Raw genomic sequence first — 18,089 nt, forward strand, 5'->3', positions numbered from 1 at the left:
CAGTTAACACACAATAGACTTGGAAGCCTAATTATTATGGGCATAGTAATAAGAATTTATTTTTAACATTCACAAAGGCCACTGGTGTTTCTCTCATTTAGCCTTTCCAACATTATTATATTCTTCAAAGTTAGAAAAAATTTCAAAGGAGAGATGAAAAAGTAAAATTGCTCTTGGTCAACCAAATGAAGCCCTTATTACCTGAAATACAATATGAATCTTTTTAAAGAGGATATCAAAATAGGTAGATGTATGTTACCTCGACTTGTATAATTCATATCAAAGTAGACTTGCATCTTTATGGTGTCCAGGGATGGATTTTTACTATCCAATAGCCGACTCACACAAAGCTGAAAAAGAATTCCCATGCTTCTAGTTACATTTTCTGAAACAATCAGAAGTATTTTCCAAAGTTATTTTCAAAAAAAAGGGAAACATCAAAGCAATAGTTTCTGATATTTCCCCACCAATAACTTCTTTTATTATTAGTTTTCTCTTTGAGGAGTTCATGCTTTATAGCTTATAGTTTACTTAACCATGCTTTATGGTTTACCTAACCAACAACATTTATTAAGTAATAAGTTATTTCCCCTGAGTTAACCACATTACCACACCCAGGTGGCTAATAGGCTAGTGGGAGGCAAGGAACTTGCCCTTTCGGTTAATCTCTGCCGTCTGAGTCGGAGTAAATGTTCCCCGAAGCTTATGCTCCTGTCTTGAGCTCTTCCCGAGTTCCTCACTACTGTTTATTTGAGCCTTCACATCTTTTTTTTTTTTTTTTTTTTTTTTTTTTGTGCTGATGCTAGAGGTCATGTGCATTTTATAAAAAGCTGTTGCAGCTACCCTCCCCTGCTCACAAGATTTCTCTGGCTGTCTTTGGTTTCAACATTTCTTCCTCTGTTCTGTTTTCTCCTGTTCCTCGTCCCCCAACCCTGCCCCATTTATAGATGGCTCATTCCTCTTTTCTGCTTTGCCCCTTTAGATTAGATGATCAACCTGAATTTCTTCTCTCCTCTCCACCCTCAACCCCACTCTTCCCCAGTTCACCCATTAGGCTTTATTTAGTCTGCACCTGGCGGGCACATCAACAGCCTCACCCTCCCCCCATCTCCCAGAGCACTGATCCCTGCTTTCCTGGGAGGAGGGAGAAGAGAAAGCAGGAGTGAGGCCTGGACACTGTATCTTTATGGAACTCGTGCACCTGATCCCTCCAGGCAGGTTCAGATGGACTGCTCCAAGCACAGACTTTACAAAGATTAGCTCAACCACAGGAGTTTCAATTGAGAAAAGGAAACAATCTTTATCACCTGAATATGAAACATACTGACAGTTAATGCACCTGTCATATTTTCCTTAATAGCAAAGCCCCAATTTGGATTGAGACAAAGATCTGTTCAGCTAAAAAAGGAAAGAAAGAAAGAAACAAAGACCAATGTCCCGAGCTCACCTGCAATATCATTCCAGTCAATAAATGCAAATAGATGGGAGGGATTCTGGGAGAGCCTATTATTTTCCAAAAACAAAGTAACAGACCCAATTGCATACATTTTGACCTTTGTCCTCTCACCTTATATCTGCCTAGAGGTGGACGAGCTCTCTTGTGACATGGGGTGAAAGCATATGCATGATGGGGACTCAGGAAGCCAGGAAAAACAGCCTCTGGACCTCCAGACTTTGTTTAATGAGAAAAAAAACTCTCATATGTTTGCACCACTATTTGGTAGGTTTTGTTTCATGGAGCTGAAGACAGTACTGACCAACACAAGCACTATATTTAGAATTGCAAGTAAATAATTCCAAGTTTGAGAACTGTTGGATAATCACCTTAACAAGTTTCTGCACATCACTTTTTAGGAGCGTTCTATCTGTGTTAAAGCCATTACTTGGGTCCAGGACAACAGCTTTCACCTAAGAGTAGGAAAGAGCCCATTAAATTTATTTCAGAGTATTACAAAATTAGTTTAATATTTTCCCATTTTAAAAATAACTGCCTCTTGATTACTCAGGGGTTGATTATTGGGCTGATTTTCTTATTACCCAACTCATCAGCACCTTCATTAGCGGCTGAAGAAAGGGAACAATAAACATTAAATCTGCATGTGGTGTTAGAAAACGTGGAGAAGTAGGTTGACAGCAATGGCTAGATTTTACATTGGGAAATTATTTGATTATTTTTTATCGTATTTTTCTTGTGTATCATTAAACCAAAAGCAAGAATGGAAAGACAAAGGCAATGAGTAATTTTTACAACAGTGAACAAAACTACATACTTAAAAACCTCCCACACAGGAAAACATTATTGATGTTTCTAAAACTCATCAAGATCCTTTAAATCAGTCTCTAAAAATCTAGAACTAACATGCTGTACAGACTTAAAAAAAATTTTTTTTGGCTACCTTGTCCAATGATCTCAACATGTTTTCAATGGAATAACATTTAGGAAAACATCAGAGTTTTTAGAAGAAAATGAGCACCACTTAAAAACATTTTTTAACAAAGCAGTAATTCACAAAAATTATTATTCTTACCATAAATGCAACCAGAGTTTCAGAAACAATCTCTCCATGGGCTGCACATTCTTGTCCTATTTCTCGAATGATATTCTTTATAACACTTTCAGCCTGAGTGGGAGGCATTCTGGCTAAATAAAAAGAGATTGTTTTTTCAAAATTGTATTTATATATTACTTTTTCCTCTTGCGATTTCTCCACTATTATATTTGTAAAGAGCCATATTATTTATTAACGTGTTAGTATTTTCTAGCATCTAGGCCCCTCTTGTTTTCCATTAGTTTGTTTTATATTTATAAAAATGAAGGACTTTGTTGATGACAGAAAGAGCAACTGGGACTTCAAATGATTGAAACATTCCCTCTTTATTTAAATGATGGTGGTCACCAAAACTACATTTATATCATGGTATTTTTAGATTTAAAGAAGGTTAAACAGTATTGGTGGCGGGGAGAGGTAGAATTAATGAGAAACCCCATCTCATCTGTGTAGGCGGCCGCGTACAGCTTGAAGGAGGAAATACTTATTCCACCACAGTCACTCAATGACCTTTCATAATTATAAGAGACTCTTGGAAAACAATTCTTGCTCGAATCGTTAAATTCTTCTTGCACATTCAAGTTGGCTTTTAGACTCTTGATTAAAAACATAAAAGCAAAAAAAGTAAAACATATTAAGAGAGCTATACATCATGGGAAAAAATGAATTCCTGGTTATTAATTACTAAAAACCAGAGAAAGGTGGTAGGTCTTAATGGTTATCTGGTTTTCTGATTCCTATTAGTAACTAAGCATAGGGGAAATCAGCATGCAGAGAAGAATAAACGCAATCCCGGGTAGATAAAGCTAACTTTTCGCATTACTAGCGTTCAGCTAAGGTTAACACTTGGCATCTTGTCCAGCAGACCCAGACTGCCTGGGTTCCATCGTGACCCCACCATTTTCTAGCTGAGCCTTTGGGCATTTGCTTCTCCTCTCTTTGAGGCGGTTTTCTCATCTGAAATATATAGATGCAACTACTACCCTTTTCCCACAGTTGTCGCGTGGAATAATTGAGTTCTATGTGCTTAGTGGTTAAAACAGTGCGTGGCGTAAGGTAAGCACTTAACTCAGAGGCTTGTAACAACTACCTACGCCCAATGTTAGCCGTGCGCGCGCGCGATCGGGCACGGAGCACGGGTCGCTACCGGCTCCTCTTGGTACGCTCCCCAGCCCCGCTCTCGGAAGCTCTAAATCTCCCGAGTTCCGGCCGTTGCGGGCGCTAGCGGCCCCGAGCAGCGGCAGGAAGGCCCTGAAGCCGGCCCAGTAGCCGTTAGAGGTCTCACCCTCCGACCTGGGCGCCTCAGCCGGAAGTGACCGCTGTTTCTGCCCAGTGGCGGCGCCCCCAAAGGAGTCCTTACTGAGAGTCCAGTCTCAACCGGGATGGACGGGATGCTACAGCCGCCCAGCCTCCGCCCGCTGCCCTATGCTAGCGTCCTGGTCCCGGCTTAAGGGCGCGGGTCTTCGAGTGGGCTGACCTCGGCCGGAATGGAGAGCTAGAGCAGTGGCCACCCGATTCTTCCCAGCGTCGGCGGTGTAACCATGGAAACCAAACGCTAAGGCCCAAGGGGGCGTGGCCAGGGCGTGGGTGGGGCCAATGAAGGGAGGCGCGGCGGGATCCAAGCTGAAGAGTCTTTCCTCAAAGGATGGGCGAGCATAACTTTAAAGAACAAAAGCAAACAACATACAGAAAGACCCAAACCCTAGGCAGAAAAGGGCAGGTTCACTACACCTCAGTAGGTTAAGAGTGTCTAACACAAGATTTCTTAAGCAAGAGTATTAACTTGCTAACTGGAAACCTATGCCCTGTTAAAAACGGAGGTGGTGTGGGAGACGAGGTGGGCGGGGGACAGGAGCCAGTTCTGAGACTATGGGAAAACTGAAGGGTTGTATTGTTGAGAAAGGCATTTCTTATAAAAGTATTGTTGCTGGACATAATAAACTATCTGTAACAGGAATAGAAAGAGTTTTATTTGAGCCAATCTGAAGACTATAGTCCTGGACATAGCCTCTCAGACAACTCTGAGGAATTGCTCTGGAGAAACATGGTTTTCAGCACAGTTTTATATTCTGTCAGAACAAATATAAAACAAGTCAGGGATACATTCCCTTAAGGTTTCAAAAAACACAGATCAGCATGTGCACAGCCAGTCAGTGTGGCACCAGCATCTGGGAAGGAAGTCTTATCATTGAAGGAGTACCAGCAGTGATATCCAAGGAAAGAACTTTATTTTTAACATGGACAGTCTTTTTACTTCTGGTCAATGGACCCTTCTCTTCTATGACTAAAGCAGATGTACAGTGTATATTTGATAGGCCACAAACAGGTTGTTTTAGTTAGCATAAAATTCGAGTTAAATTACGTATAAGCAGGATGACTTTCCCCATACCTCAATATGTGAAATTTTTTCATTAATGTCTAGTTTAAAAAAAAAAAAAGTAAAAAGTATTACAGCTTAATTTCATGTTCTCGTGTTAAAAGGAAGCCTGTAACAGGATGATCCAAGATGCCAGAAGAGAAAATTCCACATTCTAGAAGCACATATGACACATCTGAGTCTGGAGTTGGGATAATGAGGTTTTGTCCTTTAACCATAATGTTCATTAGGCCCACCTACTGACATGAAAGTATGAAGCAGGATTAAACTAGTATTAGAAGCAGAGCATCAAACAACAAAGTTTCATTTTTAAACAGACTGCCAGTAATTTTTCTCAAGTTGCAAAGAAATATAGCCAATATACTTTGCTTAAGGACATTCACAAATTATTAGCAAATGAATCAACACAAAAATACGCAAGTCATAGTATAAAAGGATTTTACTTATCCTCCCCTTCTAGAAGATTTTCCTGGAATGAGGATGAAGCTTGTGCAAAAATAGATGTTTATGATCAATTAATCTTCGACAAAGGAAGCAAGAATATACAGTGGAGAAAAGACAGTCTCTTCAGCAAGTGGTGTTGGGAAAACTGGACAGCAGCATGTAAATCAGTTAAGTTAGAATACTCCCTCAATCCGTACACAAAAATTAACTCAAAATGGCTTAAAGACTTAAATATAAGACAAGACAGAATAAATCTCCTAGAAGAAAACATAGGCTAAAACATTCTCTGACATAAATCTTAGCAACATCCTCCTAGAGCAGTCTACCCAAGTAATGGAAATAAGAAAGACAAATGGAACCTAATTAAACTCATAAGCTTTTGCACAGCAAAGGAAACCATAAGCAAAACAAAACAACAACCTACAGAATGGCAGAAAATATTTGCAAATGATGTGGCTGACAAAGGCTTAATTTCCAGAATATATAATCAGCTCATACAACTCAATAACAAAAAAACAACCCAATCCAAAAATGGGCAGAAGACCTAAATAAGCATTTCTCCAATGGAGACATAAAAATGGCCAATAGACATATGAAAAAATGCTCAATATCACTAATTATCAGAGAAATGCAAATCAAAACTACAAAGAGGTATTACTTCACACCAGTCAGAATGGCCGTCATTCAGAAGTCCATGAACGATAAATGCTGGAGAGGCTGTGGAGAAAAGGGAACCCTCCGACACTGTTGGTGGGAATGTAGTTTGGTGCAGCCATTATAGAAAACAGTATGGAGATTACTCAAAAAACTGAAAGTAGACTTACCATATGATCCAGCAATCCCACTCCTAGGCATATATCCAGAAGGAACTCTAATGTGAAAAGACACATGCACCCCAATTTTCACAGCAGCACTATATACAATAGCCAAGACATGGAAACAACCTAAATGTCTATCGACAGATGACTGGATAAAGAAGTGGTATATTTACACAATGGAATACTACTCAGCCATAAAAACCGACAATATAACACCATTTGCAGCAACATGGATGGCCCTGGAGAATGTCATTCTAAGTGAAGTAAGCCAGAAAGAGATAGACCAGGACTTTTAAGCCAGCCTTGATCAATGAAAGCAATTTAGCAATTCTTTAGATATTGTAAAAGCCTTCCTAAGAAAGTTTCCATTTACTAACACAGATATATAATGAACATTTGCAAGAGTACTTTAGAGTTTACAAAGTTATTTCATAGATAATAACAAAGGGGCTGTTCCCTACAGCAGCCTCACAGAGAGTGAACTATTGGCATTGCATCCTACGGATTCAAGAATCAGTGTAAAAGACCAACCCAAGACTACACAGTTCTCTTAGTCCTGTTGCTCATATCAGTATTTAATATTTGAAGGGGACTCTTTTAAGGTTATAAGAAAAGTTCTAGACTTTCCTCCAGAAAAACGCGTAAGGTTTCTAATTTTACATATGATTTCAGAGAATTCAGATCCCCGAAGCTCATGCAAGTGGCAGCAGACTCTCAATTAAGAGTCTGTAATGCCCCTGACAGTGGTTATACGGATGTTCATTTTATAATTATTTATTCAGTGGTGCATATATGTTACATTGACCTTTTCTGTTTGTTATATTTCATAATAAAAAAGAAAAGGCACAACAATGTGGAGCTTCTCTACTTTGTTGCTTTTTAGTTGTAGATCATTAAAATAGAGCTACAACCGCATTTTCCAAAAAAATTCTCAAATGTTAAAAAAAAAATCCAGATCTTGTGCTTTTCACCCTGTCTCACTCTTCTCTATTATTATCAACATGCTATGCAATGATTGGCTACTTTTTTTTTAAACCCAGCCAACGTGTTGATCAATGTGATATATACAGTTTATCAATTTTGAAACCGTGGATGTCATAGTGTCTTAGAATTAGCTAACAATTTTATTTTCCAGTTTAACTTTCCTTCTCCACAAAAATGCTGGGTTGTAGAAAGGGAAGCTGACTTTTTAGGGTAATGATGAAAAAGAAACTGTGGGACAAGCAAGACAATGCAAGTCACTTTTCTTGCAGTTTCTCTTAGAATAAGCATGAGCTATTTTCAGTCTACTTTCCCACATCCTTTCAGTGAAAAAGATCACAAGATCATTTCTTAATCATCTTCCTTAGAGAGAGGCCTCTTTAGAGGTTAGTTACATGGGCACAATATGAAGAGGCACACACACAAAAGCAGAGAGTTGAGTTTCCTGACACAAAAATAGCAAACTTCTTAAGCTCATTAATCTGATCTTTAAAAATCTACTTTTCTTTATGATTGTAAATTATCTTTAAAGGTAAGATGAATAGTGAGCGAAAGCATGAATTGTTTCCCATCTTCTTCTCCATCACCTGAATCAGCCAGTGGGGAAACAACAAACCTTATGAGCAGATTTTCACAACCTAGATCGGGGAGCAGGGGGTGGGTATTTGAAACACTTACTGCAGATACCCAAGCTTGGGGTCCTGCTCTTTAATATATTGCAAGAGAATAGAGATTACAAGAACATAAAATGAAAAAAATCAGCCAATTCTGTTAAAATCAAGCCTCTAAAAAAAAAAAAAAAGCCAAGGCAATAATGGTTCTCTCTTAAAATTATTTTCCTTCAAAGCAGCTAAATTTCATACATATAGTCCTAATGAGGAAAATGGGATTTAAAGCATAAAAGCCTTTGAATTATAGCCCCTGTGACGGTGATTCTCAATTCTGGAGAGTGAGGGAGAGCATATCAGAAATACCTTGGGAGTCCCCGAGGATGAATCTGCTTAGATTGGCTTCTTTCACTTAATGATATGCATGTAAGTTTCTTCCACTTTTTTTTTTCCCCTGGCTTGAGAGTTTGATTTCTTTTTAGCATTGAATAATAATGAAAGAAATTTTCACATATTGACGTATGAGAAAGTCATTTTGGCTCATACATGATTTAACTCGAATTTTATGCTAACTAAAACAGTCTATCAATACATCGTACATCCATTTTAATTATTAAGGAAAAGGAGTATTAACCAGAAGTAAAGAATGTCCACGTTAAAAATAAAGTTAAATGCCTCCCTTCCTTGGATGCCAATGCTGGTACTCCTTCAATGATAAGACTTCCTTCCCAGGTGCCAAGGCCATACTAACTGATCTGTTCACATGCTGATCTGTTCTTTTGAAACCTAGAAAGAATGCATCCCTGACTTGTTTGATGTTCTTTGTTCTGACAAAATATAAAACAACGCTGAAAACCATGCTTCTCCAGAGCAATTCCTCAAAGATATCTGGGAGGCTGTCTTCTGGACTGTAGTCCTCAGTTTGGCTCAAATAAAACTCTTTTCTATTCCTGTTATGGATTGTTTATTGATTATTTCCATCAACAATAATATTCCATTGCCTGGATGTACCAGTTTGCTTATCCATTCACCTACTGAAGGACATCTTATTTGCCTCTGAGTTTTGGCAATTATGAATAAAGCTGCTATAAACATTTGTGTACTGGTTTTTGTGCAGATATAAGTTTTCAACTCCCTTAGGTAAGTACTAAGGATTGCAATTTCTGAATCATACGGTAAGAGTATGTCTAGTCTTGTAAAAAAAAAAAAAAACCCAAAACCTGCTAAACTGTCTCCAGAGTGACTGTACCATTTTGCATTTCCATTAGCAATGAATAAGAGTTCCATTTGCTCCACATCTTCACCTGCGTTTGGTATTATTAGTGTTCTGGATTTTGGGCATTCTAATAGGTGTGTAGTGGTATCACACTGTTGCTTTAATTTGGCAGTTCCCTAATACTTATGATGTAAAGCATCTTTTCAAATGCTACTTGTCATCTGCGTATCTGCTTTGGTGAAGTGCCTGTTCAGATTTTTGGCCCATTTAAGAAATTGGGGTTTTTTTTCTTGCTGTTGAGTTTTAAGAGTTCTTTGTATACATTGGATAACAGTTCTTTATCAGATATGTCTTTTGCAAAGACTTCAAGCCAGTCTGTGGCTTGTCTTTTCATTCTCTTAACCAGTTCTTTCACACTATAGTTTTCAATTTTATCATTCTTTTTTTCCTCCCTGCAAGTTTTATTGAGACATAGTTGATATATAGCACTGTGTCCTTTTTGGGGGGTGGTGGTAATTAGGTTTTATTATTTTTTTTTTTTACAGAGGTATTGGGGATTGAACCCAGGACCTTGTGCTTGCTAAGTAAGCACTCTACCATTGAGCTATACCCTCCTCCTGGAGTTTTTAATTTTAATTAAATCCAATTTATCAATTTTTTCTTTCATGGATTATGCTTTTGGTGTTTTATTTAAAAAGTCATTGCCAAACTCAATGGTAGCTAGATTTTTTCCTATGTATCTTCTAAGTTCTTATAGTTTTGTATTTTACATTTAGGTTATGATCCATTTTGAGTTAATTTTTGTGAAAGGTGTAAGATCTGTGTATTGATTTTTTTTTCCTGCTTCTGGATGTCCAGTTGTTCCAGCACCATTTGTTGAAAAGAGTACTCTTTCTCCTATGAATTGCCTTTGCTCTTTTGTCAATAGAGCAATATGTATGTGGGTCTATTTCTGGTCTCCCTATTCTGTTCCACTGATCTGTTTGTCTACTGTGGTATTTCTTTGGCCAATACCACACTCTCTTGATTACTGTAGCTTTGTCTTGAAGTCAGATAGTGTCAATCCTCCCATTTATTTTTCATGTATTTTCCACCTTTTACTATTCTGATTTGGACTTCTAGTCAATGTTGAATCATAGTAATGGTAATATTGAGTGCCATTATTTTAAAAGAAATGCTTATATTATCCCAGTAAGTATAGTGTTTGCTGAAAATAAATACTCTACTTTGGTGGGGGGTGGGTTGGCAGTGGTTAAGAAAGTTCCCTGTTACTGGTATGGGAATTTGCAAACACTTTTTTTGCTTATAAATTTATTTCTCACAGCTCTAGAACCCAAGATCAGGGTGCTAGCATGGTTGAGTTCTGATGAAAACCCTGTTCTGGATTGCAGACTACTGACTTCTCATTGTGTCTTCATATGGTGAACAGCAGAGAGAGGAAGTAAGCTTTCTAGTGACTTTTTTCCCTCTGTGGCCATTATGTCTTTTCCTACCCCTCAAAAAAAAGTAGATTAGCTATGTTGATGACTTAGTAACTAAAAATGATTTGAAAAACCAAAAATGTTACCATAATTATTGATATGTATAATTTATTTTACCAATATTAAAAGTGCTGCAGACTTCCAGTATACTAAACTGCACGTTTTAAGTGTGCACTTTGATTATGACAAGTACACACCAAAGAAAGCATAACTACAATCAAGATAATCAACATGTCATCAGCCCCTTCCTTGCAAAGTTCTCCCCTGTCCCAATGTGATCTATCCCTTCCATTCTTCCTTTCCATTCCCATCCCCAGGCAATCTTTGACTGCTTTCTGTCCCAATAGATTAGATTGCATTTTCTAGAATTTTATAAATGGAATCAAATGATATGTAAGTTTTTGGTCTAGGTCTTTTAGAGAGCATAAATTATTTTGAGATTCATTCAAGTTGTTATGTTTATCAATAGTTCTTTCCCATTTATTGCTGATTAATACTTCATTGTATGCACATACCACAATTTCCTTATCACAAATAGTTAATCCACATTTTCAATGAAGTTAAAAAAAAAGTTATTTGGGGAGGGTATAGCTCATTAGTAGAGCCCATGCTTACCATGCAGGAGGTTCTGGGTTAAATCCCCAGTACCTCCATTAAAAATAAATAAATAAACCTAATTACCCCCCCCCCAAAAGTTATTTGGCTCAAAATCAAATAAAGTAAAACAGATTAGAAACTCACTGACTTTAAAGAAATTCTTCAGACAAAAAGGATATGAAGAATAAATTATGAGAAGAGACTATTTGTTTTGATCAGAGGTAGGAAACTTGTGATAAGAACAAAATCTGAAAGAGTTAATTAGAGAAAACAGTGGACGGTGAGGGATTTGGAAAGCAAGAATAAAACATGAACTGAAAAATCTAGTTATACGAAGTTGGTAGCAAGTGTAACAGTGAATTTCAAGGTATTTAAATTTAATGAAGTCTAATTTATCACTTTTTTACTTTGTGGTTAATATACTCTCTGTCCTGTTTAAAAAACCTTTGCTTACCCCCAAAGTCATGAAGGTGTTCTAAGCTGCCTTCTAGAAGCTTCATTTTTCTGCCTTTCACATTTAGATCTACAATATACTGGGAATTGATTTTGGTGTTTGGAGTGAAGTAGAAGTCAATTATTTATTTTTTTCCATGTGGATACCCAGTTGGCCCAGCATCACTTATTAAAAAGAACATTCTTTCCTCATCAACTGCAGTGTCTCCTTTGTCATAAATCAAGCATGTGTAAATTTACTGGCCTGCTTGGATGATATATCCTATTCTTTTAGTCCATCCTTTGCATCAATACCATATTATTATTAACTACTGTATTAATTATTGTAGCTTTGTAATAAATCTTGATAAAGTCAAAGTATTCTAACTTTGTTCTCCCTTAAGATTGTATTGGTTATTTTTGGCCCTTTGCTTTTCCATATAAAACTTAAAATCATCTTGTTACTTTCCACAAAAATACTTGCTAGATTTTCATTGGTATTTATAGATAAATTTGAATCTATAGGTTAATTTTTAAACGTCCTCATAATAGTGAGTCTTAAATCCATCAACATGGTATATCTCTGTATTTACTCAGTCTTTTAATTTCCCTCAGTAATGCCTTGTACTAGTCTGTGTAGATGTCTTGCATATCTTTCATTAATTTGGGAACCATTGAAAAAATAATACTGATGCTCAAACCCTTCTCCCAGAGATTGTGAATCAATTGGTCTGGCATCGCTCTGGAGCACTGGTATTTTTCCAGGATGCCCAGATGGTTATAGTATGCAGCCACAGTGCAGAAACACTACTCTCAAGGCTGACACTGATCTATTATCGGTGTTTTTGACATGTAGTCATTCACTTGGTTAAAAACCATTTATATATATTATCATCTAGTCCTGGCCTTTTATCACTGGAACCTGTCAGTGTCACCTATGTGGGCCCTAAAAGCCATTACAAGTGCCCTTATTGGGCAAAGGGAGGTAACACAGGCACACATAGGGGGAGGCATTGTGAAGGTGGGGCAGAGAGAGATGTAGCTATGAGCCAAGGAATGCCAAGAGACTCCAGAAGCTGTAAGAGGCAAGGAACAAATTTTCCCCTAGAGCTTCCAGAGGAAGTGTGGCCCTGATGGTAGCTTTTATTTCAGACTTCAGGCCACCAGAAGCTATGAGAAAATAAATTCCTGTTGCTTTAAGCCACCTAGTTTGTACTGATTTGTTACAGCAGCCCTAGGAAATTAATATACAACTTATCAGATAACATCTGTTAATATAAACCTACGAGTTAAATACAAGAGAAAAGAAACATTGAGTGGGTAAGCCTCTAGGCTTTGGACATAAACAGACTCATTGGATGTGCAGTCTTGGGAATGTTACTTATACTCCATGAGTCTTGGTTTTCTAATTTGTACAACAGTACCTACCAACCATATGGCTCTTGGGATGATTAAATCACTTAAATAGAAAGCTATTAGGAGAGATCCTGGAACAAGGTCAACATTCAAGTACTAACAGTTACTGTTAGAAGAAAATCTCATAAAGAGAGAAAGAATGTGACACATCAAATAGGGCACTTAGTTTTGTCTTGTTTTGTTTTTAAGGAAAAGTATCTCTTTCTCTAAAACAGATTTTTAATCAGAGGTACACAGAGGAGTTTCTAAGGCTGTGTCAACCTGACACTCTATTCAAACTTTTGTGTACATGGGCATTTTTTCTCTGGAAAGAAGGGTCATGGTTTCTTCAGCTCCTCAGAGGATTTCATAATTCAGTAAAGGCTAAGAAGGCCTTAAAATATTGAGAGGGTGAGAACAGGGTGTGTGGTGGCGGGGATACATCCGTTCAACAGCATTCCCCTCTTCTCATTGAAACAAACTTCCCAAGTACCATGTTGGGCAGGAGGACGAAGAAACACAGCACAGTAGAGGAACAAAGGTGTGGCTTGGGGACAGTGCCTTAGGTTCATCCTCCTTCCCCAATAAATACATGTAAGTAGAAACAACCATGGGCTATGGGAACGCATCTTTTAGAGAAGTCCTCAGCTCCTTCCAGTATGTTGCTGCCCCAGCCTGTCCTTTATAGAACACTTTAGGTGTGGCCAATGCAGTAAGTCAGATAGTCCATAGGGTGTGTTGTTAAGGGACAGTTAAGGCTGGCCCACGGAGGCAAAGGTGGAATAGACAGATGAGGTAACCTTTCTAATTTCCTCATTTTAGAAAACCATAAGAGGAGGGGTATGAGCTGGAGGAGTCCTAAGTAACCTCCCAGCCCTGTAATTCTGTTATCTTAAATCTACCGTGGCCCAGATTTGCTCCATTAGTGGACTTTCTCCAGCAGCACCCCAGAACAGAAAACTGTAGCAAAGCTCAGGCTGAAGTGGGGAAATGGTATGGGGCAATGGGCCAAGCTGACCGGGGTAAAACTGAGGTTGTACCACCTATGGGTGTCAGGAGGCCCACTTGGCAGAAAGACTATGACTGCTGATACTGAGTGAGATGAAGTTGAGATCTGTGGAGTCTAAATATCAAGCAGTGATGAAATGAAAGGTTACTGGTGGGTCATTATTGCTGTTACAAAAATTGTAGTCTAATGTTGCAATGTTTGGAAGTCAAAATTTGTGATGCTGACAGCATGTATAAGCAAGGTACTATTGAATTCCCTCAATGAGGGAACTGAGGGAGTGTACATTGCCAAGTATCTGACTTTCATTCCCAGAAAGAACAATAATCAGATTGTAATCCCCCAAGGTAAGCATAGCTAAGAAGGAAGAAATTCCCTCCTGCTGCATGAATGTCATCTTTCACACAAAAATCAATGCAAAAAAAAAAAAATCAATGCAAAGAACTGCTTTTAAGTTCAGCCTCCATCATACACAATATGTGACAACTAATGAAATGACTTAAATGATTCCTACATAGACCCCAGTGCCACTTTTCTTTACCTATATGTAAGGGAGCCAACTACTGTCAAAACAGGATCCCATGGCTACAAATTCTTCCGTTTTTTCCCAACTACATAACTGCATATGCTTGGCTCCAGTAATCTAGACCAAGAATTTTATAGAATTTAAGAAGCTGACATAACTTTTAGGGAGAAGTAACTCATAGTACCCTCCTTGTCTCTTTTGCAAGTCAGGAAATACTTGTCAAGCACTTATATCCATTTATTACACATTACAATTCTCAAAGAGGGTGCTGGCATACAGGAATTAATAAGGCGCTCTGTAATAACAAATGTCCCCACCAATTTCCTTCTGAGTATTTTTGGTAATAATATTCCTTCCTGAACTTGTTGTTGCCTGTCCCAATCCTACCCAACCTGCAAGCTCAGCTCAAGTCCTACCTCCTCCAAAAAGCTCCAGTCCACAGTGGCCTCTGCTGCGTGGACCCTGCTCTATCCCAGAGCACCACTCCTACTGGTACTTCATCAGACATGTTCTGCTTTTATACACTAACAGCTAGCATCTCCCATATGTCAGAACTGTTACAAGCACTTTTCTTTTATGAATTTATTAGTTCTCACCTTAACCCTATAAGGTAGTCACTATTATAATCTGCATTTTGCAGAAGAGGAAACTGAAGCCTAGAGAGGTTAAAAAAAAAAAAAAACCTTTTCCAGCATCATCAAGGTTATTAAGCAGTGGAGCCACAATTAAACTGATGAATCTGCTTTCCCAACTTGTTTGTGAGCATCCAGAGGACAAGAACTCAGTTGTAAAATTTTTTGAGTTCCCACAGTGCTCAGCCTAGTGCTAGAATCTTAGGAGCTGGTGTTTATAGTTTTATTACAGTTTACTAATTTTCCAGGAAGTCAGAAGACCAAAGGAAGAGGATTGTTTGGTCCTACTAATCAACTTGATTTAAAACAAGTCTGACAAGATACTACAAAGAACTTGTACTGAGGATGTACACTGTGCTAAGTTTTTAAAAATATATTAATGTATTTAATCCTTTTAATAAGTCATTTCAGAGGAGTACTAGTAGACCTATTTTATCAATGAGGAAACAAGCACAGAGAGGTGAAGTAACTTGCTTGAGGTCACACAGACTCCAGCCTGTGCCTAACCTATATGCAATCATCTCACACTTACTGTAAAGGAATGCTTATCTGCCAGGAGATTTAGAAACTGTGGAGAACATACAGTGATGAAGACGGCCTTCCCCATAGAACACCAACTCTAACCTCGTAGTAGTGACGCCGGAGGGAGAATCTCCCCACAGGACTGCACAGTCCCCTGGGGATCCCACTGGTTACTACTGCCAGCACTGAGCTGGCCTCAGGGAGGCACTGCTCCCCTTTTAACACCTCAGCTTTTACATGCTTGTTTTTAAAAACTACAGCAACCCTGGAGCAAGGCTGGAACATTTAAGTCAGGATTTACCAAAGTCCAGGGTAATAACACAAATAAAGAAAGGGCATAAGGGAAAGAGAGGACCATAATCTGGTTACAAGATGTGGCCCCTATCTAAGGCTCGAACAAAGTGGAGACTCCTGACCTTCCTTCCTGCAGAGGTACCATTCTTGTGTCTACCACACAAAAGCACTCAGCCAGCACCTCTCCTCTTCAGAGTCAGGCCCTTGGAGGGCTGGGTCCAGGAGGAGGTGGGACTTCCTGTGGGGTGAGACCCAACTCAGCATTCCTAATTCCTGTATGAGGACCTGCCTTTTCCACAGACAATGTACGTTGGAGATGAGTGCTCTCTTGGGGCGATGCCTCCCCTCCAGCCGCTTCTTCAGGAACGAGACTTGTTCTTAAGCCTGTACAGGACAACATCACAAATCTAACTAACGTCTGTATAAGATAAATACGCATATGGTCGTAGGTGGCCACAAACCAGCCCCTGTGGTTAGGGTATCTAGAAATGAAAGGAATCCTCACAACAGGACGCCTGAGAGATCAGAGAAGACAACAAAATGAATGGAGTCGGACCAGAAGCACATCCTGATAATCAAGTATGCACGAGTACATGCGCCCAAGAGCACAGACTAGGGGGCGGTGATGTGCGTTTTTGCTTCCAGATACTGTAATCTGAGGTGCTAATGACTGGGAGATCACCAAGAAGACTGCATGTGGAGACAAAATCAAGCACAGTGCACTCGTGAGCACTCCTGATGATGCTGCCTCCAAACCTGTGTGTCCACTGCTGCCAGGAGCCTGACTACCTCGAGGAGAAGGGGACTCATAATTGTAGATGCTCAAAAAGCTATTTGTTAATTTCACTAAGTGCTTATTTAATGCTCTTATTTTTTAAAACCAACCACTTCTTTTTAAAAATTTTTTGCACAAAGAAGCATAAAGATAGATATAAATGTGCTTACATAGGCATAGAAAAATTCTAAAAGGATACCCAGAAAACTCTTCATAGTGGAACAAAGATATTGACTTTTCCCTTTACACGTCTCCATATTTAAACTTTGGACATGAGAGTGATTACTTTTATAATTTAAAATGCAAAAGAATAAAGAAGATAAAATGGCAATAATAATTCGAAGCGACTTATACGTAAAAGTAAGGGAAGGTTTAAGTAAAATACAATCCACTGACTAGGGATACCATGATGTGGTTATTAAAATTCCTATTTAGAACACTGGGTAATAGCACGGGGAAAAGTTTATGTCATAATATGAAGCAAAAAAAAGGGATAAAGAATTATACTTCTATACTTCTGAAAAAATAAAAGCCACTACTTAAGAAAACAACTTAAAACCATTTCTGAAACTGGCAACAATGCTTTACCTAGAAGTTTTTTTTCTGGGGCTTGCCTCTGGCATCAGTTTGGTCTTTGCCTCTACAATCCACCACTTCTAGCCCCAGGATAAACAGACACACAGAGGCTCATGCATTCCAGTCATTCCCTCTGATATGGAGCATACCCAGGGCACAAGGCGCTGCAGAGCCAGCGATCACTGATGAGAACAGATGAAACAGTTTCTTCTACTTGAGAAGCATTTCCTTCCTGATCATGTAGAAATAATGTTATCAGTCATGTCTATTTTTAAGATGCAACTGTTTTCTAAGAAAATCTTCTGCAGACATAGTTACCTGTGAAGCCTTCACATAAAGATCTGCAAATGACAGGCTACAGGCCAAGTCCATCCCCCTGCCTGTCTTTGTACAGCTTGTAAGCTAAGAATGAGTTTTAGACTTTCTTAAATAGTTGAAAAAAACAAAGAGCAATAACATTTTGTGACATGGGAAATTAAGTGAAATTCACATTTCAGTGTCCCTAATGAAGTTTGATTGGAACATAGCCCCGTTCATCCTTCATGTTGCCTAAGGCTGCTTTTGCTCTAAGACAGTGGACTTAAGTCATTGCAACAGAGATGGAAGGGCCTGTGACACCTAAATATTCATATCTGGTCCTTGACAGAAAAACTTTAGCAACCCCTGACATAGTGTAACAGGCACTCTGATGCACAAACTATATCGTCATTCTTTCTCAAATCCTCTCTGTGACCTTACTTCATAGATGAAGAAATCAGAGGCCCAGAGAGGTTATAAACAGTTTGAATAACACAGAGCCTGAACTAAGACACTTGGCCAAATCATTTAAGCTAGCTAAACCTTAGTTACACCACTTATCA

General features: G+C 38.7%; 1 protein-coding gene across 2 annotated transcripts in view; it reads right to left on the reverse strand.

Annotated features, from left to right (window-relative positions):
- The window catches only part of CFAP206 (cilia and flagella associated protein 206), a 43,508-nt gene that overhangs the window by 20,566 nt on the left and 4,853 nt on the right, over positions 1–18,089 (reverse strand). The window contains exons 2-4 of one of the 2 annotated variants that reach the window (XM_010987716.3): positions 2,529–2,641; positions 1,825–1,908; positions 260–350 (exon numbers count right to left, since the gene is read on the reverse strand). In XM_010987716.3, coding sequence (XP_010986018.1) covers positions 260–350; positions 1,825–1,908; positions 2,529–2,636 — 283 coding nt within the window. In that variant the 5' untranslated portion in view covers positions 2,637–2,641. Of the gene's footprint in view, positions 1–259; positions 351–1,824; positions 1,909–2,528; positions 2,685–18,089 lie in introns of those variants that run through there. The other variant, XM_031456016.2, reaches the window with a different exon arrangement.

This window comes from Camelus dromedarius, chromosome 6 (assembly GCF_036321535.1).
Source record: "Camelus dromedarius isolate mCamDro1 chromosome 6, mCamDro1.pat, whole genome shotgun sequence".
Lineage (NCBI taxonomy): Eukaryota > Metazoa > Chordata > Mammalia > Artiodactyla > Camelidae > Camelus > Camelus dromedarius.